At 54.9% G+C, this 21818-nt stretch overlaps 9 protein-coding genes across 9 annotated transcripts; 5 read left to right on the top strand and 4 right to left on the bottom strand.

Moving 5' to 3' along the window:
* Positions 1 to 1443: 1443 nt before the first annotated feature.
* Positions 1444 to 5177, top strand: P153DRAFT_327748 (uncharacterized protein; the record flags this gene model as incomplete). The annotated part of the gene is made up of 5 exons (XM_033665340.1): positions 1444 to 2493; positions 2548 to 3367; positions 4102 to 4203; positions 4257 to 4588; positions 4668 to 5177. 5 exons carry the CDS (start codon positions 1444 to 1446, stop codon positions 4899 to 4901), a joined length of 2538 nt encoding a protein of 845 aa, XP_033518359.1. The 3' UTR covers positions 4902 to 5177.
* A 627-nt stretch (positions 5178 to 5804) lies between these two features.
* P153DRAFT_371272 (alpha/beta hydrolase fold-3 domain-containing protein) lies at positions 5805 to 7136 on the top strand. Its single transcript, XM_033669231.1, has one exon. It carries the CDS (start codon positions 5927 to 5929, stop codon positions 7055 to 7057), a length of 1131 nt encoding a protein of 376 aa, XP_033518358.1. The 5' UTR covers positions 5805 to 5926; the 3' UTR covers positions 7058 to 7136.
* A 574-nt stretch (positions 7137 to 7710) lies between these two features.
* P153DRAFT_379899 (alanine aminotransferase 2) lies at positions 7711 to 9296 on the bottom strand (the record flags this gene model as incomplete). Its single annotated transcript, XM_033669890.1, has 3 exons — positions 7711 to 7965; positions 8029 to 8825; positions 8876 to 9296. 3 exons carry the CDS (start codon positions 9294 to 9296, stop codon positions 7711 to 7713), a joined length of 1473 nt encoding a protein of 490 aa, XP_033518357.1.
* A 637-nt stretch (positions 9297 to 9933) lies between these two features.
* On the bottom strand, positions 9934 to 11725 carry P153DRAFT_351561 (26S proteasome regulatory subunit RPN7). Its single transcript, XM_033666351.1, has 3 exons — positions 11188 to 11725; positions 10329 to 11137; positions 9934 to 10278 (listed from the first exon to the last, which is right to left on the bottom strand). The coding sequence occupies exons 1-3, from the start codon at positions 11641 to 11643 to the stop codon at positions 10086 to 10088; spliced, it is 1458 nt and encodes a 485-aa protein (XP_033518356.1). The 5' UTR covers positions 11644 to 11725; the 3' UTR covers positions 9934 to 10085.
* A 109-nt stretch (positions 11726 to 11834) lies between these two features.
* P153DRAFT_371269 (mRNA capping enzyme, large subunit) lies at positions 11835 to 13516 on the top strand. The gene has a single exon (XM_033669230.1). It carries the CDS (start codon positions 11962 to 11964, stop codon positions 13357 to 13359), a length of 1398 nt encoding a protein of 465 aa, XP_033518355.1. The 5' UTR covers positions 11835 to 11961; the 3' UTR covers positions 13360 to 13516.
* Positions 13517 to 13704: 188 nt separating this feature from the next.
* P153DRAFT_371267 (peroxisomal biogenesis factor 11) lies at positions 13705 to 14726 on the top strand. Its single transcript, XM_033669229.1, has 3 exons — positions 13705 to 13828; positions 13935 to 14218; positions 14285 to 14726. Exons 1-3 carry the CDS (start codon positions 13762 to 13764, stop codon positions 14639 to 14641), a joined length of 708 nt encoding a protein of 235 aa, XP_033518354.1. The 5' UTR covers positions 13705 to 13761; the 3' UTR covers positions 14642 to 14726.
* A 454-nt stretch (positions 14727 to 15180) lies between these two features.
* Positions 15181 to 16167, top strand: P153DRAFT_141831 (uncharacterized protein). Its single transcript, XM_033662111.1, has one exon. The coding sequence runs from the start codon at positions 15542 to 15544 to the stop codon at positions 16133 to 16135; it is 594 nt and encodes a 197-aa protein (XP_033518353.1). The 5' UTR covers positions 15181 to 15541; the 3' UTR covers positions 16136 to 16167.
* A 219-nt stretch (positions 16168 to 16386) lies between these two features.
* P153DRAFT_371265 (glycoside hydrolase family 5 protein) lies at positions 16387 to 19686 on the bottom strand. Its single transcript, XM_033669228.1, has 2 exons — positions 16937 to 19686; positions 16387 to 16868 (listed from the first exon to the last, which is right to left on the bottom strand). Exons 1-2 carry the CDS (start codon positions 19346 to 19348, stop codon positions 16737 to 16739), a joined length of 2544 nt encoding a protein of 847 aa, XP_033518352.1. The 5' UTR covers positions 19349 to 19686; the 3' UTR covers positions 16387 to 16736.
* Positions 19687 to 20303: 617 nt separating this feature from the next.
* Positions 20304 to 21214, bottom strand: P153DRAFT_361588 (nicotinamide mononucleotide adenylyltransferase 1; the record flags this gene model as incomplete). The annotated part of the gene is made up of 2 exons (XM_033666995.1): positions 20304 to 20554; positions 20602 to 21214. The coding sequence occupies 2 exons, from the start codon at positions 21212 to 21214 to the stop codon at positions 20304 to 20306; spliced, it is 864 nt and encodes a 287-aa protein (XP_033518351.1).
* Positions 21215 to 21818: the final 604 nt, after the last annotated feature.

Below are 21818 nucleotides of genomic sequence, written 5' to 3'. Positions count from 1 at the left end.
ACGCCACCGCTCTGGTTATTTCGACTGCGCCCACAATCTGGCAGAGTGAGTAGGAAGCATCTCCAGCCTCCTCAGCCGCAGTCCGTCCGCCCGCGAATCAACCCGCCGACCCACCTCACGGGGAGGAATCACCAAGCACACCATTCCAGAAGGAGGAATTGAATCGTTTCCTCAGGCCATGAGCTTGCACCATGAAGGTGCAACATGACACTTACTAAATACTGGAAATAAGCTCTACCCTCACCTGACAATGGCGGACAATTTCCTCGTCCAATTATCTGAGATGGAGTTGGGAATAGCTATTTCTTCAATTGCAGAGCTAGAAAAGGAAGGATATATATCACGTTTGAGTTCGAGTCCGGATTTGATAGGCGTGTGCTGAAGTTTGCGTCCTCATTGTGGGGCAAAGTAGTTAAACTTGATTGATGATCGTTGGGAGTTTTGTGAAATGACTGGGATGGATTTGTTGTGCTTTGTTGTGCTTGAATGTCACACTTGTCGCGTATCCTGTAGTCAATTGGAGGTACGAATATGGATGATCTCCTATACTTTGACCACACCCAGTAGATCGTTTGCATTGGAGCACAAGATACACAAAGGAAGTGTTTGTCTGGTTGTTGTCCACCCACCCCAGTGTTTGTGTTCGTATCCTGTAAAATGTGGCTATGTATCGGGCCTTCCACAGACTTGACATGAATACGCAATGACCAGGCTTGGAAGGCCCATGATGTGACGACTGATGACGTTGAGCTGTGAGATGCCTGATCTCAATCAAGTCCTTCGAGAATAAGCGATGCCAGGATGTTGTTTCAACAACAATCGCCTGCGAGATGCCATGGATATTGGTAAGCAAGGACGCGTATACGCGAAAAGTCTTCAGGTAGGCAACGGGAGAGCGGAAGGTAAACACTGAAAAGGCGACAGTCTGCCTTGTCAGGGGGCAGTGAGGTGTAGATGTTTAGTGGGCGCTGTGAAGTTGTTTCCGGCCGGTCTGCGGTCAGCTGCGGGGCTGTGCAGGACGTTTCACAACGTCCATCGTGTATTGGTATTGCGCGAATTTGTTGTGGGTTGTACACTCGGTTTGATCACCAAGTCAATCGATGCGGATGGTGTTTATTGTTCAGACGGACTGTGAAGATGGAAAGATAGGAAGGGATGAAGAGGTCAAGAATGATGAGCCTGTGGTTCGCAGGGCTGATCCAATCTAAGAATAGCACACTCGCTTGACTAGCCCCTGCCGATCCAGCGTCATTGGTACGAGTGGCAGGGATGTGTCATTCAGCCTCCTGGCATGCGCCTTGGACGCGTACCAGAACCGGGGACGGACATAACACGAGCCTTGCTTGCTGCCGAGACATTCACTACAAACGCTGCCCCCGCCTCTCGACGCCTAGAATACACCCCTCAGGTCATCCCACCTTTGATGAACCGACATCCACCACAATGCTTGATGAGAGCTACCCGACCTTCTTCCTCAAGCCGTCGGCCGACAAGGTCAAGCACCATGAGAACTACCTCTTCACTCAGCATGGCTCCGAGCCCGATGCCCACTACTCGCTGCACCACGTCGATCCGGCCTCTAACGCAGCAAAGAACACGTATGCGGTAGCCCTGTACGACTCGCACAGCCCAGACATTCTCTACGGCGAGGTGCTCGCAAAGCCCGGCTGGTCACATCCCTCGCTGTCGCAGGAAGACATTCGCAAGAACGGGGGCGTGCCACCGCCGCCGCAGCCTATCTACCCGACCGAGTTCGCCATCCAGCTGTACAACCCAGATACGCAGGTCATTGTCAAGCAGCAGTCGACCAAGTGGAGCGGCACCGTGAGCTGGGACTTCAGCCTGCCGCAGGTCACGTTCCGCACTCCCAGTGCCTCGACGCTCGACCGCACCCAGAGCGACCCCGGCCGCGATGTGAACACACCGCGCGTGAACTTCGTGTGGCGCAAGGAGGGCAGGCTGGCCAAGGACCTGACATGCTACATGACGGGCAAGTCGACGGACGTCACGGGCAGGAAGGCAAAGAAGGGCAAGGAGCCGGACATTGCCGTCGCTCTGTTCTCGGGGCTTAAGGAAATGACCATCATGGAGTCAAATCTGTACCGTGTCGAGCTGGAGGACTACAAGGGGCTGGAGGTTGTGCTGCTGATTGGCGCGGCTGTCATACGGGACCTGTTCTTGAACGACCAGAAGGAGCAGTTCCACATCATCGAGCCCGTGTCGCAGAAGCTGAGTGGCGGTATGCTAACGAGGAAAACGTCGTCACCAGTGGAAGGCTCGCACATCACGCCCCCGGTCATGACGCCGCAGCCCCCTTCCCCACCGCCATACACGGGGCCGTCCCAGTACCCGCCCGAGAAGGTGCCGCTACAGCCTGCCAGTGGCGCGGCTGTGAACGCCCAGATTGCCCAGCCTTCCTTCCAGCCTACTCCCCTCGCTGCGAAGCGCTCGTCCCTTGCTCCTTTGCGCACTCAAGCCCACCCGCCCCGTCCTGTACAACAGCAACAAAGATCGCAACAACACCCACAGGCTCGCCCGTTGCAGCAGTCGCGACTCCAGCAGCAGCGGCCTCAACAACAACAACAACAACAACAACAACAACAACAACAACAACAACAACGACCCCAACAACCTCGACTCCGCCAACAGCCTCCTCAGCCTCGCCCTCAACAACAGCCCTCTCAGCCTCAGCCTCGCCAGCAACATAACCCCACACAACCACACCCCCAACAACACCCCACTCAACCCCGCCCGCAACAGCCCGCCGTCCAATCCCCCCCACAGCAACCCCTTCGCCCAGATCCCCTCTTACAATGGGAACTCGACGCCGAAACCGCACGTCTGAAAGCCCAACTGGAAGCCGAGAACGCACGCAAAGAAGCCGCCGCCACCAAATCGCGCCGAAAACAAGAAGCAGAAGCCGAGCGCAAAACGCTCCAATTCCTCGAACAAGAGCGCAAGCAGAAAGAAAAGGAGCGCGAAAAAGCCGAGAAAGAGCGTGAGAAAGCAGACAAGGAGAGACGCCGCAAGCAAGCAGACGTCGACAAAGAAACGGAGAGACTGCGGAAACAGTTCGGCGATCAGAGTAACCTGCTCAACCGGCCGAGTCAGCCGCAGCATCGCTACTCGGCGCCGCAGGTCGTGTCTTATCAGCAGCCGCAGAGGCCGTCGCTGGCGCCTATTCCCCAGGGTTCGTATCTGGCTACGCCTCCTGGGGGGCATAGGCCCACGGCGAGTGCGAGCTCGTTTTTCGGGGTGGATGCGAATGGGAATGGGCAGCCGGTGAAGATTAAGGAGAAGAAGAGTTTCTGGGGATTGCGGAGTCAGAGCGAGACGACGGCTGAGAAGCTGAGGAAGAAGAAGAGTAGTATGTTTTGATGATGGTTGGGTGTATGGCATTGTGAGGCGTTTTGTTTTGGGACTTGGGAGTTTGGGATCTGCAAATAGGTAACGCATGGGGTATGCGGGATGGGATGGGTCATGGCGTTTGATCTTTAAAGACTCGAATCATTAACGAGGAAAGTATTCGCATGTACCTTTTTCATTCTATCCTCTCATTCTTGAAATCCACTCTGCCAAGATGTGGCGCTGTGATTCATCTACCCACAAACTTTCATCCATCCATCCCCAAACCGAAACTTCCAACTTCTTACATTGATCTGCTCCTCCCCCTCTCCCTCTCTTGCCCTTGCTCTCAATTCCCCTCTACCCTTACACTACCCTCCCGTTCTCGACACACCACTCCCCAAACAAGCATAGCCGCCAAGCCATAAACTTGCTCATGAGCACGTTTCCCTCACGCCCAGCGAAAACAAACATGCAAGCCCGCTACACCACGGGACTGTACTGCGAGGAGACGCGGATGTGCTATTGGGCGGTTTCGAGGGATGTTGTGGTTGTGCGGTGAGGAAGGTGCGTTTGTGTAATATGCGCAGACGGGAAGGCGGGAGGGATGGTGTGAATTACGCAGTATAAAAACTGAGGGCGGTGTCTTGTTTTGCGTATTTCATTTGTGTTCAAGTTCCCTTCTTCTTCTCGTGCTCGAATATAACATTCCCTACGACAGAGTGATCATGCATCTCAACAGCCCCCTCCTAGCAGCCCTCGCTTTCGCCAGCAGCGCAACAGCACACTACCGCCTCCTCGCACCCACATGGCGCGGCGATTCATTCCAAAGCCCAGCCAGCCAGTATACATTCCCTTGTACACCCTCCCTCCCCCACCCCATCCCCCTTCCACTAACCCCCCCTCTCCAGGCGCCAACGTCCCCGAAACCCTCGACGCCAACAACCGCACCGCCTGGCCGCTCACCAGCGGCAGCGTGCGCATAAACGGCAGCCACACCTCTGCACTAACCTTCATCAACCTGGGTCTCGGCACAAACGTGACGAGCTTCAACATCAGCCTCGTCGACGCCTTCAACCAAACGGGCGCCGGCGTGTTCTGCCTTCGTGAAACCGGACGCGAGAACCTCGAGGCTGGGGTGAGACTGGCGGGGTATACGGGGCTGGGGGATGCGAGGCTCGAGGGTCTGGAGGCTAGTGTGCAGGTTGTGCAGTTGGGGCATTCGGGGAGTGCGCTGTATAATGTGGGTTTGAGTTTTTCTTGAACTGTTGAACTGCTTACTCGGCTGGGATGTAGAGTTTTGGTTACTGATGGTGTTCCAGTGCGCGGATATTCGCTTCCAGGCTAATGCCTCGCTGCTCGCTGACGATGAGTGCCGCAATGCTACGGGGGTCAGCGCGGAGGCGATTGGGAACGTGGATGCTGGTGCGGCGGGCTCGCCTAGTACGACGCAGAGCGGTGGTGCGACGCCGAGTTCTGCTGCGGCTGGGATGGTGAAACCGGCTGTGGGGATGGGCGTGCTTGCTGGGGTTTTGGCGTGGGGGATGCTGTTGTAGTGGGTGTAGGTTGGGAGTGAGTGAGTTAAGGGCTGCCGCGTGTATATGCGTGGATTACAATATATTGGACAGAGCTTGTGGCTTTCTACGCGCATCAAGATCTTGTGTTGAGCTGCGTCGAAGGTTTCTGGAGAAAGTTGTGCTCGATGCTTGGAGAGGTTGTTGTTGTTATTGCGGAAAGTGGAAGAATGGGAAGGGAAATATTGTATCCTGATCTTGTGTTGGACTTGCTTGGTGGGCCAGAGCCAAAAAAGGTGGAAAGGTTTAGCTATTTTCAAAACAAAGCTTCTTGTAAGAAAAGGATTTTACCTCTCAAAATTCCTTGTTCAAACCCAAATGTCCGACCAATCAACGCGATTACTCTGATCTCTCTCGCATGAATTATGATGAGACAAGAAAAATTGTAATAACCTTTCTTCACCGTGTTGCAGAGTAAGTGGGAGAGAGCGCAGTCTGATAATTAATAGAATTTCCTCGATACATGGGTGCTTTCTTTACTTCATTAGAAGTTTAAGAGGGTATGTGGACGTTTTCGAATACAATGCGATTTTTACGCTGTCTTTCTAGTCTTTGGCATGTGTGAGTTATTCTGGTCTTGACGCTGGTCGATGGAAGTTTACAGTTTCTGGCTTCAAATATTGGAAGGAGTGTGCAAATTTTGAGAAACGGGGAGATTAGTAGTCTTCATTTGTATAGTGTGTTGTGAGATGTCCATCTGTTTTGAGGTGAGGTGGTTGAATGTTGTGTCCGTTCCACTTCGCACTCAAAAGGTCCATCGTTCGTGACAACGCTATCGGTACTGACAGGTTAGTGTTCGTTCTGGGTTCTAGGCATGTTAGTGTTAATTTCTACGTCACTTCTTGGAGACGATCCAGGGTGCCTCGGCCCAACTTCAACGATCTCCTCCCACTAGTCATTGACATGTAGAACTATGTAAAAGTGCATGCGTTCAATTACACTGTTTGATCTCCTAGCAACGCTTCCAAGCACTAGCGAGCGCGCTCGCACTGTTACTACGCTCCACCATGGCCCTCGTCACTACCCAACCCTTCAAGCTCATCTACCTCCTCGCCGCAATCGGCTTCGAGTTCGTCCGACTCCCCATCTTCATCACAAAATACCTGCTCAGCTCCGGCCGTCAAAAAGCAGAATGGACCTTCCACCAAGCCATCGCAGTGCGCATCCTCTCCTCCGTTCTTTGGCACCTGGCTCGAGTCCAGCACCCGTCGGTTCTCCCCCTCGACCCAGGCGCAGAAAAAGAGCGATTCGTGCTGGTAAAGCCCGCGAAACCAGACATGTACCAAGGCCCGCTGCGCAGCATCCAGCACGTAAAGCCCATTGAGATAGGAGCAACATGGTATCCTGCACCCCTGAGCGCAGCAAGCTCCACAAGCAACGTAAAAGTCATCCTCCACATCCACGGCGGCGCGTACGTATCGGGCGACGGCAGAACCCGAGCAACAGGCTTCATGGCATCGCAGTTCCTCAAACACACCCCCGCAACACACGTCTTCTGCCCGCAGTACCGCCTCTCCTCTCTCCCGGCATCCGAGACATCGAACCCCTTCCCCGCGGCCCTCCAGGACAGCCTAACAGGTTACCTGTACCTGCTACACGACCTGAAGATCCCAGCTCATTCCATCATCCTGTCCGGCGACTCAGCAGGCGGAAACGCCGCCATCGCGCTGCTCCGCTACATCGCAGAATACGGCCCCGACCTCGCCATCCCCGCGCCCTCCGCCGCACTCCTCTGGTCCCCCTGGATCGACCCCAGCGACACCACCGCCTCCTACGTCCACAACAACCCCCACTACGCAACAGACTTCCTCAACCCGCCGTTCACGCAGTGGGGCACATCGGCCTTCGCCGGCCTCGCAGGCCCCGCTATCCTCTCCTCGCCGTACGTCACCCAAAAGAACAAGCCGTTTGAGACTAAAGTCCCGCTCTTTGTTAGCGTCGGCGGCGCAGAGATCCTGTACTTCGATGTCGTGCAGTGGGTGGGGCATATGCAGGGCGCGGGGAACCATGTCACGCTGGATGTTGTGGAGCATGCGCCGCATGATGTGCTGGCCGTGGGGCATTTTGCGGGGTTCGCGCGGGAGGCATCGGGTGCGGCGAAGATTGCGGGGGAGTGGGTCGTGGAGAGGAGGGCGTAGGTGGTTTGCGTATGGCGTGAAGGAAAAGGGTTGGTGGGGGATGTGGTGGTGTGATGTATCGGCGGGGAAAATGTCGAATGATGGAAGGGGAAAATAAGGCCCAGGTGACTTTGGGAGGATTTGCGTTGGGTTCGGCGCGAGTGGGTCGTTTTGGTGTCACGCGGTTTGCCTGATGCTCTTTGCTTTGGTAACGTTCCAATATGCCATGTCCGCGCTTGTGAGGAATGACAGATCATGATATCTGTGTATACAACGATCCATTCGTATCGAAAACGTTCAAACACATTGCTACATAAAGCCTCAAGCTTGTCTACCTAGAGTCTACATGCATCGTATCGGTGAATACTATCGAAGCCCCCGTCTGTTCGAATATATGGATATTTGGGATCGAGACTTGTAATCGAGTTTAGGATCGAATTTGGAAACTAGGTCTAGGGGTGAAGTTCATGAGCGAGGAGAACACATGAAATCTAAGGCAGATGTAACGTATAGGTTTGTTCGAGTAGCGAGTACATAGAGACTAGCAAGGGATATATGTCAACGAGTGAAATACATCTTCTTTGCCATCACATCACATCAGCAAGCGTCCCATTACCCCCAGCACCAGAACGAACGAGTCTCAACACGCCACTACGATCCAGCACACACGCACGCTACTTAAACTCGGCCAAAAACTCCTCATGGAACCTGACCAGCCTCTCCGTCCACTCTGTCCCGGGCGCCAAGAACGTCGTGCGGAAATGCAGCGTGCCCTCCCTCTGCCCGAAGCCATTACCCGCCACGACGCACACGCCCGTCGCGTCGAGCATGCGGAAGCAGTAGAATTCATCGGGCTCTTTGCCTTCTTCCTTGGCCTGCTTGACGGCTTTCTCTGGGAGGTGGATGGTGGGGAAGAGGTACATGGAGCCCTGTTGGGTGTGAGCGTGAGTTGGGAAGGATGGAAAGAAAGGGAAGGGGGGGGGGATACATACCTGCGGCTCATCACACTCGACGCCCTCCATCTTCTTGAACGCTTCGTACAGCGCGTATGCCCTCTCTTTTAGCCCCTTGAAGATGGAGTCGTACTCGCTCTTGTATAGTTCGTAGCTCGGCTCGCCTTCCTTGGGTGGGTTGACCATCATCTCGACGATGCACTGCCCCAGCACCGGCGGACACAGCTGGATGGAGATGAACTTGTAGATCTCCTGCGCGACGTCTGCGTTGAAGTTGATGAGTTCGAAGTAGCCACCGCGGTGACCGCACTCGCCGACCATGCCCTTGGAGATGGAGTGCAGGGAGGCGAGCTCGATGTGGTCGTATGTTCCTGGGGTCTCCTTTTGCAGGTCGCGAAGCGCTTTCTTGAAGGAGATGAATTCGCCAATGAAGACGTTGGTTTGGTAGACTTCGTCTGCGATGACCACGAGGCCCTTCTCCGCGGCGAATTTCAGCACCGATTTGATGTCCTCGGCGGGGAGAGACCCGCCGGTGGGGTTACCCGGGTTGATGATGACAATGGCCTTGACGTCTGTGCCTTCTTTGATGGCCTTCTCGTATGAGGAGCGGATCTCGTCGATGGAGGTGCCCCATGCCTGGGCCTCGTTGAGGTAGTAGGGTACGCAGCGGGCGTTGAGGAGGGCGAGGGTGGCGGTGTACAGCGGGTACTGGGGAATGGGGACCATGACGCCTGTCTCTGGACCTGCGCAGATGACGTGCATGAGCGTGTTGACTCCAGACGAGGCACCGTTGCTGAGGAAGATGTTGTCGACGCTCGCAGGGTAACCATCTCGTCCTGTATCTGGTCAGCTTTGATGAGAGTGAATGAGGTCTGGGCCTACATACGCTCAATGTACTCAGCAACACTATGTCTGATGCCCGGCGCACCCTGACTCTGGCTGTATGCGCCTACGCTCTTGACCTCCTTCAGCAGCTTCTTCGCGCGCGCAATGACATCCTCCTTATACCCCAGACTCTTGACGAGCACATCCTCACTCTCGAGCAGAACCGGGTTCTCCAACAGACTCGCCACCTGGCGGAAGAAGGTGATGGGCTTCTGGTCCAACTGCTGCGGGTTTCCAATATTCGCCGCGATAACGGTATCGAAGGGCAGGTCTCTGCCCTCACCCTTGGCCAACTTCGCGCGGTAGTATTCCGACTTGACGGCTAGTTCACCACGGACGGCATACTTGGCATTGCGAATATGGGGGTTAATGTTCTTGAGGTTCAGAACGTGACGGGTGGCCTGAGTCTCGGTAGACGACATGTTGATGTTTCGGGTCAGGTGCAGCGGAATGGTGGGTCGAGATAATCCTGCAGTTCGACAAGAAGTGAGCGGATGTCCACGGTTATATTAGTTTGCCTTCCTCTCTGGCTACTAGGCAAGACGTGTCAGGCTGTATTTTTTTTCAAACGCGGAGCGCGTGAAGCCCCACCAGACTGCCCCTCATACCTTTATTAATGGCTCGTTCGTGTTTAGCCTGCCGTTGAGCCGTGAGAATTCAAAATCACTTTGAAATTGATACTCTCAACCTCGGAATGGATGGTGATGGGGAGAATATACCTCGACGACCCGCACCAACGACGCGAAGTAGACTGATGCATTTCCGACTGATATGGGCCGATGACGGCGACATCGTGGACCCTGGTCACTTATCGTCGGCTATGCTCCCCACGTGGCTCTACCCCCACAAAGACGTCTCCGTGGATAAATGCGCGTGGGTTTCTTGTGGGTCAGATGCGATTGAGTAATAAGGCTGAACGAGTGGCCTGATATGAGGACCAAATGAGAAGAAGATTTATATGTCCTCCGCATCTCACCGCAATTCGCGCCACCCCATCGCCGGAGGTGTGTCCGCGTGCACAAGATGGGAGCTATGTCCATTTGGGAAAGGCGACACGGGCTGTATCTCACGCGTGCTAGACGTGTCGTACGCGTGGATTTGCTTTTTGGTCAATGTCCATTCATTTCGTCCTCAGCGGCATGTTTGCTGGGCACGTCTACTCTACAGAAGGCCCAAGATCATTACACATCCAAACTGCTACCACCAGACATCTAGCCACGCTCACTCCCCCTCAACCTGACTGACTGTCCGTACTTTTGTAGTTTCGTGATGAGTGTGTCGCCCTGCTTGACCACGTCCGCGTACTGCTTATTCTTGTCGTCTGGTCGGTTCGTCTCGATGATACCCTTGACACGGTCGATGGTGCAGGGTATGCGGTCCGCAGCAATGAATCTCGCGAGGTCCCTGCGTACAGTCAGCATCAAGTCATGTGTCGGCTATAGTGGGTAACTTACTTGTCAAGATAGTCAATGGTGACACCGAAGTCGTTGGCCATGCTTTGCAGACCGACAACGCGGTAAGACTGGAGCAGCTGCTGGTATCCCCTCAGTCGCATCTCTCGTACGTACCACGTTCGGTGCTCGTAGAGGTAGCGGTCTTGGCCTAGGAAGTTGCTCTCCACCTCGCCCAACGCGCCGAAGAAGTTCTTGTAGTCACCCTCGTAGAGACTCTTTACCAGCTTGGAAAGGGGCGAGAAGTCAACAGGCACTTCGTCATTCTGCTGGTTGCCTAGTGTAGTGAGGTTGACGATAGTAGGTACGGGTGTTGCTGTCGAGGACGAGACGTCTGCCATATCCTCGTCGCCGGCTCCTGGGCCTGCTGACGTTTGACCCGTGAGCGCGGAGAGCTTCTCTTCTTCACCGCCAACAATGGCCTTGATCTCGGGCGCATCCACGACCTTCGACTTGAAGTCGACACGCTTGAGCGATACTGAGCCCGCGAGGATGGCGTATACCACGAGGTTCGAGTAGCTGCATAGCTCATAGCTGGTGAATGTCGACAAGCTGTCCAACAGGAGTGGGGCAGCCTGAGCGTGTGACCGGACGGTGAGGTAGTGCAGGCCAGTGTATGCCTTGAGACGATTCCGGCGATCCCAGTCACCGCCGCTCTCCACCAGAGCGGTTGCCCTGTCAATCGTCTTCCTTGCCAGCACTCGGTCGCCAAAGAAGAGGGCGATGCGTATTATGGCGAGGACCAGGTCGATCTTTGTGCCCAGGATGCCTGTCTTCTCGAAGATGGCCTCGTAGCTCGCGATGGCTTTATCCTGTACAAAGTCAACATATGCCTACTATACGTCCGAGTGAATTGCCCTACCTTGTCTCCTATGCGGTTGTACAGCTCTGCGCGCTTGCCCCGCGCTGCCTGCACTTCTGTCTCGCCCGCCTTCTCCGCCGCCTCGTCCTCCTCCTTCTTTATCACCTCCAGCTCCTTCTCGTTGTCTGCCTGCAGGCTGTCGTATAGCTTCTCGTCCCACGCCAGCGGCACCTCTAGCGACGGGTTCTTTGTGGCGAGCATGGTGACAACGCTGGCGGAGGGTCTGCGGTGGCTGCTTGGTTGCTCTGCTGTGCCTTCACCCGAGGCATTCAAGACACCTTCTGCTGGGTGGGCAAGATGCCTGTAGAGCGGGGCCATCTTGTGCTCGGAGATGGCATCTTGGAGCGACTTGAGCGACGTTTGTTTGGCGGCTTTGGAGGCGGCGGGATTGGTGATCTGGAAGATGTGCTGCGAGAGCTGCAGATTGGGGTATTTGGCGAACTGCGGATCACCCATCTTGGCTGATTTCACGGGGTGAGAGGGTGGTGAGAGTCGTGGGTGGGCGTGGAGATGGCGTTCGATGTTTTGGTGCTGTGAGCGAGTGAGTGAGTGAGGGAAGCTACGATGATGCGGCGGCCTTGGCAGATCGGCGGCTGAACCATAGCTCCTGCTCGACTATCAACTTTGTTTCACTTTCTTTTCTTCTTCTCAGATCAATAATCCTGCTCACCATTCAAGTCTACCGTTAATTGTCCATCTCCTTTCCTACACGGCTCCCAAGATCCTTCCAGAGCATCACCACACGCGACCGCGACTCTATCCACTCCAACCACCATGGCAGGTCCCGAACACGGAAGAAAGCGCGCCCGCTCAGCGTCAAGATCGCCTTCGAGATCCCCACCCCGTCAACGAAAACGACCCGGTGCTGCGTCACGACTGTCAGTTGCAGACCGAGAAGCTGCACGTCAACGCCAGCTACAGAGAGAGCAGGAAGAGGAGAGGAGAGCACAGCAGGAAGCCGCCTCGAGAGGTGTACACGACGTGGTCAAACAGTTCTACAACACGGTTCCTGAGCGGGGTCGCGACTGGCGCCAGACAGACAGCAAGATCAAAGGCCTGCGCAGCTTCAACAACTGGGTCAAGTCGTCCATCATACAGAAGTTCATCGGCGACGAGCGCAATCTCAAGATTCTTGACATTGGATGTGGCAAGGGAGGAGACTTGCAGAAATGGCAGGCATCGAGGAAAGTCGAGCTCTACGTGGGCTGTGATCCAGCAGATGTGTCGATCAAGCAAGCCAAAGATCGATACGCGCAAATGCAGAAGAAGTCGCGTGGGCGCTTGTTTCACGCCGAGTTCTATGCCAAGGACTGCTTTGGAGAGTGGTTAGGCGACATCCCCATTATCAAGGACGTTGGCATTGATCCTGGAGCTGGGCCTGGAAACGTCATGAGCCAGCGCTGGGGCGGCGGAGGTTTTGACATGGTCACGATGATGTTTTGCATGCACTACGCGTTTGAGAGCGAGGAGAAGGCAAAAGGCATGCTGAAGAACGTCGCAGGATCACTCAAGAAGGGAGGGCGATTCATTGGATGCATTCCCAACTCGGATGTATTGTCAACAAAAGTCATCGAGCACCACAAAGCCCAAGGGACCGCAGTCGAAGACACGAACGGTGCAGCAGACGATGAAAAAGACGACCGACCAACATTTGCAAGCGACGATGAGGACGACTGGGATCCCGAGAAGAGCCTTGACAGCCCCAAACCGAACGATTCTGAACACGCAGATGGTGAGAAGCCGGACGAGGCAAAGGGCAAGAAGAAGCAACAGGCAGATGACGATCAAGAAGACGGCGAGGTTGAAGAAGAAGGCTTCCAATGGGGCAACGGCATCTATCGTGTCAAGTTTCCAGGCAAGACACCCCCTGATGGTACATTCCGACCACCCTATGGCTGGAAGTACTCGTACTTCCTCGAAGAAGCCGTTGAAGCTCCCGAGTATGTCGTCCCGTGGGAGGCCTTCCGTGCCCTTGCGGAAGATTACAACCTCGAGCTGCAGTATCGCAAGCCATTCAGAGAGGTGTGGGACGAGCAAAAGGATGATCCCGAGCTTGGGCCTCTGAGTGAGCGTATGGGAGTTAGGGAAAGAGGGTCGGGACGATTGCTGACCACCGAGGAGGAGTTGGATGCTGCGGACTTCTACCATACTTTTTGCTTTTACAAGGTCTGAGAGCCTGGAAGGGCTGTGGCGCATACATGAGTTATGGACGGTGATTTGGACGGCACGGTCATGATGGGTCTTGGGAGCAGCTACCATCGAGTAAAGATTTACTACTTTAAGAACTGTATTTATATTGCACGCGATTATCATATGCAAACGAAATGGCTATTCAAAACTGATGCCGAACTTGGCAATCATTCCCGGCCACAACAACCGCCTTCTGACAGTGAATTTGCCGAGGTTCGCTCACGCCTTATCACGAGTTACCCCAGACAAACACCTCAGCTCGCGCATCTCCACCGCTTCGTTCACCAGCACGCGACATCACCCCTTGTATCACCGCACATCTGCAGTTAAAACGTGCAATCTAAAAAATACCTCAGCGACGGTATAATCCGAGAAACAGCCAGAATGGTCGCCGACGCCCTCATTTACCACCCGAGCGTGTCGCATTACTTGAAGTTCATTGCGACGACCGGTATGTCTTTTGTTCTCGTCATTATCCAGTCTTCCATGCAGTCCTTCTACCTGTCCATCTGCCGTGATAGGCAATCCATTCCCGTTCCTTAACTAACACCCTCAAGTCGGACGCGACAAGCTCCTCCGCACGCTGCAATACTTCTCCCGCTTCTACGCATGGTACCTCTACCGCATGAACAGCCCGCAAACCGCCATCACACCCTTTGAAGCGACGAAGAAGCAGTTCGGCGCGGCGCGCAAACTGCTCCGCGTGGGCAAATTCGTCGAGCACTTCAAGGCGGCGGCGGTCGCGAGCGATGCCAAGGGTGTCGACCCCGTGCTGAAGTTCCTGACCGTAGGGAGACAGTTGGGATACGCCATGTACATGGTGATGGACAACGCCTGCGTGGTAAGTCCCGGCCTGCCTTCCTAAAAATAAGCACATGTAGCTGGCCATCGACTAACAAACCCCCAGCTCGACTCTACCTCGATCCGCAAGTTCTCCACCGCGCCCCGTCTCTCCCGCGAAGCTACGCGTGCCTGGTTCACCGGCCTGTCCTTCAGCATCGCCTCGTCGCTGTACTCGCTGTACAACCTGCAGACGCGCGCTCAGACCATCACCTCGTCGGGCGACCCCGAGAAGGTCGTCGAGAAGAAGAAGGTCGACAAGGAGATGGATGCGCTGAAGGTACAGCTCGTTAGCGATGTTTGCGACATCATGATTCCGAGCACGGCTCTGGGATGGATTGGCTTGGACGAGGGGTTCGTGGGGCTCGCGGGTACGACGAGTAGTTTGATCGGTGTTTGGAGCCAGTGGAAGAAGACGGCTTAAGTGGGGTGGTGTGTGCAAGGGGGCAGGGAAGGTGGTGGAGTGTGCTGTGTGGAGTGGTTGTGTTAAGTTTTTTTGTATCTGGCTCAGCGGCGATGAATTTGCATGTTTGTCTTCTTGAATGTGTATTGTTTTCATCGCATCATGCCTAGCGCAGCAATATCGTGGCATCTTTTCCATTGACAACTCACTGTTCCTCTGCTATCGTTGTTCTTCATCCTTCCCCCGGCTTCGTAAATTACATACGCGTCATCCGCCATCTCCGCATCCCATCTCTCCGCGATCGACAGTTTGTCATTTAATCTTACATGGTGTCTGAGCGTATGTAGCCAGACGAGCTGTGTAAGTACTCTGCCATACGTGCAGACATATGCGTAGCAACTATATTCTTAATTCTGAGTTACGGAACACTTTTCTCGATACCAATTTGCATAAACATTCACGAAAAGAAGAACACGGCGTAGTCGCTCTCTAATTTCACTGGTCCATGAAGTAGAAAGGATTCGATGACGTCCCAAGATCCTCCATTGACATTTGCCATTCCACAATTCATCTCACATTTCCCATCCCGTTCCCCGTCTTGTCTTCCACGTCCCATCTACCACCTCACACTCGCTATTTGTTCACCAGAGAGTGGGTACCACCTCCCATAGTCTCCCAACAAATCAACTCCCATCCCATCCCATCCCATCGTATCCTCACCCAGTCTAGTCTAGTCCAGTCTAGTCAAGTCATTCCCACCCCATCAGGGTCCACCACCGACTCGACTCAGCCGCATCCGTCTGTGCAGAATTCCCCCCCGTTACAAGATTATGTCTCCTTTTCGCGGCTCGAACGTCTGACTTGATGCGAAATGTTCTGTGCACGATGTACTAGCGTAAGTAGCGTAAGTAGCGTAGTGTAATGAAATGTAGCACGGTGTGTTTCTCCGTTCTTGTTCCCGTTCCTGTCTTTGTTTCTGCTTCTGCGCCTGCTTCTGCTTCTTCTGTTTGTTTGGCTTTCGTGTGTGTTGTTGTGCTGTACTTTACAGTGCTGGGCTGCTACACATACATTCGTACAATCCTACATTCGACGCTGTTGTCTGTCTGTCTGGCTTTTACATACACCGTACTTCTATCTGCTCGATACCAAGGAGACGAGAACACCACGCAAGGATACACGCTCTACATACCATACCTCCACGCCTCGCCACGATCCGCATCAATCCACACAACCACACCCACACCACCTCACCCACGACACACCCAACAAAATGCCACTCCCCCGCGCCATAGCCAACACCCCCGCCGAAAAACGCGGCCTAATCCTCTCCATCGTCTTCTTCACGCTCATAATCTTCGGCGTCGCCCTCACAATCGCCGGCTGCATAATCTGGAAGCGAAAGCGCGACCGCAAGCATGGCAGGGAGCTGGGCGAGACGCGCGAGTTGACGTCGAATATTGTGGGTGGGAGGGCGCCTGGTGGCGGGAAGGGGCGCTATGCGAAGTTGGGGGATGAGGAAGAGAGGGAGGGTATTTGGGATACCGGGGTAGGGGGGGACAGGGAGGAGGGGAGGGAGGGGAGGGCGTGGCGGTAGGGATGGGTGATGGATAAGGGGGGGATGTGGTTGGGGGTTCTGCATATATGGCGTTATGGGTTTGGGGGTTGGGGGTTGGGTATACATCGTATCGTATTGCATTGCATTGCATCGTGTTGGATTGCATTGGATTTCTTGGGGTTGTTAGGATCTGAATATACATGAGAGTCTTGTTTTATTCCTCATTGCTACCTACACATTTTCACTTTGTGTATGTTGGGAATCGTAAAGCTATCCATCTACCCATCTCCCTGTCTATATATGCATATGCGATTATCTATATATTTTATCGAGCCGATTCGTCTCTCACACGGTACAACACAGCGTTCATCTCCTCCCCTCTTCTCTCTCCATCTTCTTGTCATGTCATTGTCGTTCTTCATACAACATACATACTGCGAGCAAGCACAGCGCGCAAACCCCAACTCACCGATACACACCCGCTCCTCATACTCACTCAGACAACACAACCACACCACAGCAACGTCCAAGTTCCAGCGCCTCCCACCACACACTCGCCCCTCAATAATACTCCTCCAACCCACTAAAGCTATCCAGTTTAGTAGCATCGCTCGGACACGTCCAATCACGATCATACGCCGTCTTGGGCAGAATACCCGCCGCAATACCACGGCGATAACTCCACTGCGTAGCCTATCCCCCAAAGGTCAGCCTCCATCAAGAAAAGCACACACACATCAGCAAAAAAGACATAGACATACCTTCTCCGTCTCCCACGTCCAGTAAAACCATCCCCACCCCGCCTCGAAACTATCCATCTGCGCAATCGCAAACTGGTACAGCCACTTCTTGTACACGTCGGAGTAAGTGCTCGGATCAGAATTAGCAGGGCCACAGTCGCATTTCCCCTCCTCGGGACACTGCGGCACAAGCACGCTGGAAGACGCGTTGCCCGTGTCGAAAGTGCCTTCCCAGCGCGTGCCCCTGTTGACGTTATTGATGTACTGCGTGCAATCCGTGTCAGCCTGGCTCCACTCGCCGCACATCGTAGGCCCGAAGCCCGTCGTCGTGTCCATGCTACGGAGCGACTGCTGCGTCCAGGCCTCGCACGCGAAGTTTAGTTTATCGCGGTGTTTGAGGGAGAGTTGGTCTGTGTTGAAGATAACATATTGATGTACGTCGAGGAGCACGTTTTTGTTTCCCTGCAGTTTGCCCTGCCAGTTATCCAAACCCATGAAGCCGTCGCCGAACACGATGATGCCTGTGATGTTGTCCGCGCGCACCTGCGTGATAGCTTTCTGCGACCAGGCGACGACTTTCGCCGTGTCGAGCTCGACGTTGCGCGGCTCGTTGACGAGGCCGTACATTGTGACGACGTTTTTGTAGCGCGGTTGTGCGAAGAAGACGGAGAGTTTGTGGTGGATGTCGAGGGTGCGTTGAGCGTTTGTGTCGCCGTCTGTGCCGTTGAGCCACCCGATTACGCCCTGTCGGCCGGAGTGGTTCCATCCGTTTTGGCTGCCCGGCGCGCCGTGGAGGTCGAGGTTGACGCGGAGTCCGTTTTGGCGGCAGTACTCGATGCCGCGGAGGAGGTAGCGCCATGCGACCTGGGGTACGTACGGGTCGCCGTCGTAGACTTGGACGATCCAATAGCCGAAGGGGAAGCGTACGTGGTCCATCCCGGCGGCGCGGATGTCGGCGAACGTCTGCTTGGTGATGAAGGTGGCGTAGTGTTTTTCGAGCGTGGATTTGCTTGCTGATCCGAGTTTGGTGGTTAGTGTCCATTCGTCGACGATGTTGTCTTTGGAGCCGTAAGATGAAAAGAAAGAGGGCGTGATGAAGGGTTCTATGTTCAGCCATCCGCCCACGTTCACGCCGCGGATAGGCATGGTGCCATATTTGAACGACTCTTTCAGGTTGGGTACATGGCTGTTTGCCTGAACATCGTCATTCCATGTAGAATTCAAGCCCATGATGGGTAGTCCGCCGACGGTTGCGCTGGTGTAGGTTACGTTGAAGTCGGTGGTGTCGTACCAGGACCAAGGGTCCAAGATACCGCCCTTGTCTGCTGTGGGCACGCTGTTGGGGTCTTTGCCATCCAGGTTACTCTTTGAGCCACCTCCAGTGCTAGCAGACGACGACGACGATGACGATGCAGGCGTGCTGCTCTTTTTCGACACTAGGACCGCCACGACGACGATGATGATGAGAACGATGACGGCCGAGACGACACCAATGATGATGCGCTTCCACTTCTTCCTCTTCGCTAGCTCTTCCTCTGTGTAGACCGTAGGCACACTCGAGCCTGCGCCACCACGCTTTTCCATCATGTACTGGTACTCGTCGTCGTCAATGCCGCCCTCCTCTGCCAATGGACCGCTCACGACACGCCGCTTCTTCTGCTCAGTCCTGTGCTGTTTCTCCTGTCGCCTCTTCTCCCTCTTGACGTCGCGCTCGGACGGCGTCGCCGTGGCTGCATACTTGACTCTCCTCTCTTCCCGCTCATCATCCGTTTGTGCGCTTCTCCTCTTCTCCTTCTCGTCGTCCGTCTGCGCCCTTCTGCTCTCCCTTGCCTTGCGTCTTTCCTCTCTCTTCCGCCTCGCTTCCTCTTCTTTCAGCGCCGCGTCGCTCTCTGCCGCACGTCTCATCTCCTCTTCTTTCTTCATATCCTTTTTCTTGTTTGCTCTCTCCCCTTGCACTCGATTCTTCTCGAGCATCTTCTCCTTCCGCCTCACTTCCCGCAGGTACTCCTCGTCATAATCATACGCGCCCCACCCAGTCGCCTTCTTCGCATTCGCCTTGTCCAGTTTCGCCAGCGCATCGAGACTCAGCTGGGCAGATGCGCGACCCGAACTTCCGTCCGTCGTCGAATTGCGCCGCGAATTTCGCGACTTGCGTGGTGTGGAAGAGTCCCATTCCGAATCGCTTTGCTGGCGGGACGGTCTGGGCAGCAAATCGCCCTGTGAGTCCGTAGCGCGATGGCCCTTCCGTCGTCGCCCTTCCTGCTCGTAGGGGTTGCGCGATTCCGACTCCTTGCGAGGTTTGCGATCCCGATCGTCGGTGTGAGATTCTCTCCTCGGCCTACGTGCTCCGCGTTCCCGGTCCTCGCCCTGAGATTCGCGTCTGCGTCTGCGCTCGTCGCCGTGTGGGCGGCGGCGCGATGGGTCGTCGGACATGGTTGGCGGCTGAGAATACGGTGTGCGAGTGCGAAGGCGGGGTCGGCGCTCACCACCTCAACAGATAGCAATACGATGCGTCAAAAACGAGGGAAGCCGCATGCGAAGCGTGAATATCGGTAGCGAATATGTACAACCACGGGTAGTCGACAGATGAGGCTGGGACCATTGCGGTTGCTGGGGTGATGTGGAGTTGCATTGACGTGGCTGGGCGCTACGTAGGCCCATCATCGATCGCGCTTGGTTGGAGACTCGCGAAACCAGGGAATCTGCCGGACTGAGCCTTGACACAACCGCGGTGCCATATAGGGATCTCGGTTGTGTGAATGTACTGATTTGGGTTACGTTGTGTAAGTTGTGATTACTGGCAGACGGTGATCATGCAAGGCACATATCAAATGGGGAATTGCGAAGAAGCAAAATCCTGTGCGAACAAACGCCGAACAAGGGTTCACATTTCACCCCAATCAAGGGACCCTGCAGCAATGATCTGCACAGCCACAATCTCGAGTGCATGGGATGACATCGTTCGCGCTTTGTCGTTATCGGGTCGCGACTTTGAAGGCGTCATGGTAAGTAAGAGGCAAAATCGGTAATCAGTAGGTCAATTTGACGATGCATTAATATCTGCGTGGTATCATAACGTAAGAGATAAGGAAATGTAGACGCGCACTTCAATCACCCAAACCGCGTCGAGCCCAATCAAGCCGGCGAAGGCGTACTCAAGGGCCTTCTAGTGATGACCATCTCCAAGTGCCGTCTCTGCGTGTGACAAAGCAATTGTGCTACTCCGTCGAAAATATCGGGTCCCAGGAGCTGTCCACAAACAATTGTAACAGTCAACGGCCCAGCGATCCTGCAATTGAACAAGAGCGTGTTCAAGTGTACAAGGTCTCGGCACTGATGCGTGGGCATTCTAACCACATCACATCAGCAATCGGCCATGCTTCGCTCATCATGACTGTGACGAACTAGCGCTATCGCTAGAGACCGATTCCTTGTCCTTCTCTGCCTGCTTCTTCTCGTCATCAATGTAGAGATCGTGCTCGTAGATGTAGTCGACGACCTGGTCAGGAATGTAGTAGCGGATGCTCTTGCCCCGTTTGCGGAACAGGCGGATCTTGGTCGATGATACGTCGTTTTGAATAAGTTGTGGAATCACGCGGATGCTCTCTCTCCATTGCTGGAGCTGAACAAGGGCGTCGTCTGTAGCGAGTTAGCGGCGCAATGTGGTTGAGAAGTGGGGTACATACCGATATCGGTGCCGCTGCGCTCGAGAATGAATGCGCCATAATGGCCAAGAATTCTGCTCAGGTCCTCGCGAGCCCACAATCCGGGCGTGCTCATCGTCTGGATCAGGTCGGCGCCCGCAAGCAGCGCAACGTGGATGCGTCGCTTCTCGCCTGTGGATGTCTCGATTCCTCCCATGACCTCGTTCAGCTCGTGGTCGAAGTGGTCCAGCACCTTGACGGTGGGCAGGTACTCCTTGTGCAGCGGCTCCCACGGATCAACGCCGATCCATTTCGAGCTACCCTCTACGGCGATCCTCGTCATGCTGATTCGGTGATGCGCCGACGCCAGGCCGGCCTTTTTGTATGCGTCTCCGACGGGGCTGAAGAAACCGCCGACGACCTCAAAGTCTGTCTCGAATTCGCAGTAGTCGGCGGCCTCTTCGAACATGCGCAAATGTAGGTTTGTCGGCGGGGAGAAAGAGCCACAAGAGACGAGGACGATGGGCTGCTTCTTCGGGTTTGAAAGTGTCTTGCGCAGCCGCTCCTTGGGGAAGGTGTAATTGTCGAGAGTCATGGCGGTAGCGTTGCCGAGTCCGGCGTCAAGGATGATGTCGCGGGTGGTTGTCGAAGACATTTTCGCCGTGCGTGAGTGACTAATGGTCGGTAGAAGGCGGATAGCGAGGGGCAGCCACCGAGAGGCAGCTCTCCGGTTGTGTAGTGACGGACAGTAGAGATGGAATTGGCGGGGTCGACTGGCAGTGATGTGCTGGGTGAGAGGCCTACAAGACAAGGTCAATTGACGGTGGAGGGGTGACATTTAAGGGAGGAAGCCTACGCGTGAAGGCAGTCCTCGGATAGAAGCCCACTAGGCTAGGCAGGCAGGAGTGTTTGAAAGGACCGATCAGCAGGTAAGCTATGAGGCGGGGTCGGGCGGGATCCGGAAGCAGGTGGTGTGGAAAAGGGTTGGAACAGGAAGGTCAGGGCAGAGGTTAAATATTCGAGATTTCCAGGGAGAAGCGTTGTAGGACGAAGGGAGGACAGGCAACATTTTGTAGGCTACTGTCCTACGATCTACGGACACGCGGGGGGCAACATAGTTCGGACGTGTGGCCGAAGGGCGAGACAAGGCGGCCGCCTTCTAGCGTCGCGGCGCCATAACCTGGATGGCTGCGGGCAAAACATGCATGCGCGCATATGAAACCTTTTCCTGCAGCTGCGCCGATTCCGCCGTTGTCTAG

The sequence above is a fragment of the Dothidotthia symphoricarpi genome, assembly GCF_010015815.1.
Source record: "Dothidotthia symphoricarpi CBS 119687 unplaced genomic scaffold P153scaffold_25, whole genome shotgun sequence".
NCBI lineage: Eukaryota > Fungi > Ascomycota > Dothideomycetes > Pleosporales > Dothidotthiaceae > Dothidotthia > Dothidotthia symphoricarpi.
The sequence above is the reverse complement of the archived record's forward strand: the minus strand, read 5'-3'. Positions and strand labels throughout refer to the sequence as shown.

Coding starts and splice junctions, on each gene's coding strand:
- P153DRAFT_371272 (XM_033669231.1), top strand. CDS start 5,927: ATGGCCCTCGTCACTACCCAACCCTTCAAGCTCATCTACCTCCTCGCC.
- P153DRAFT_351561 (XM_033666351.1), bottom strand. CDS start 11,643: ATGGGTGATCCGCAGTTCGCCAAATACCCCAATCTGCAGCTCTCGCAG. Junction 11,138..11,187: donor ACAACCGCATAGGAGACAAG/GTAGGGCAATTC, acceptor GACTTTGTACAG/GATAAAGCCATCGCGAGCTA. Junction 10,279..10,328: donor ACCATTGACTATCTTGACAA/GTAAGTTACCCA, acceptor GACTGTACGCAG/GGACCTCGCGAGATTCATTG.
- P153DRAFT_371269 (XM_033669230.1), top strand. CDS start 11,962: ATGGCAGGTCCCGAACACGGAAGAAAGCGCGCCCGCTCAGCGTCAAGA.
- P153DRAFT_371267 (XM_033669229.1), top strand. CDS start 13,762: ATGGTCGCCGACGCCCTCATTTACCACCCGAGCGTGTCGCATTACTTG. Junction 13,829..13,934: donor GAAGTTCATTGCGACGACCG/GTATGTCTTTTG, acceptor AACACCCTCAAG/TCGGACGCGACAAGCTCCTC. Junction 14,219..14,284: donor TGATGGACAACGCCTGCGTG/GTAAGTCCCGGC, acceptor ACAAACCCCCAG/CTCGACTCTACCTCGATCCG.
- P153DRAFT_141831 (XM_033662111.1), top strand. CDS start 15,542: ATGAAATGTAGCACGGTGTGTTTCTCCGTTCTTGTTCCCGTTCCTGTC.
- P153DRAFT_371265 (XM_033669228.1), bottom strand. CDS start 19,348: ATGTCCGACGACCCATCGCGCCGCCGCCCACACGGCGACGAGCGCAGA. Junction 16,869..16,936: donor GGACGTGGGAGACGGAGAAG/GTATGTCTATGT, acceptor TTTGGGGGATAG/GCTACGCAGTGGAGTTATCG.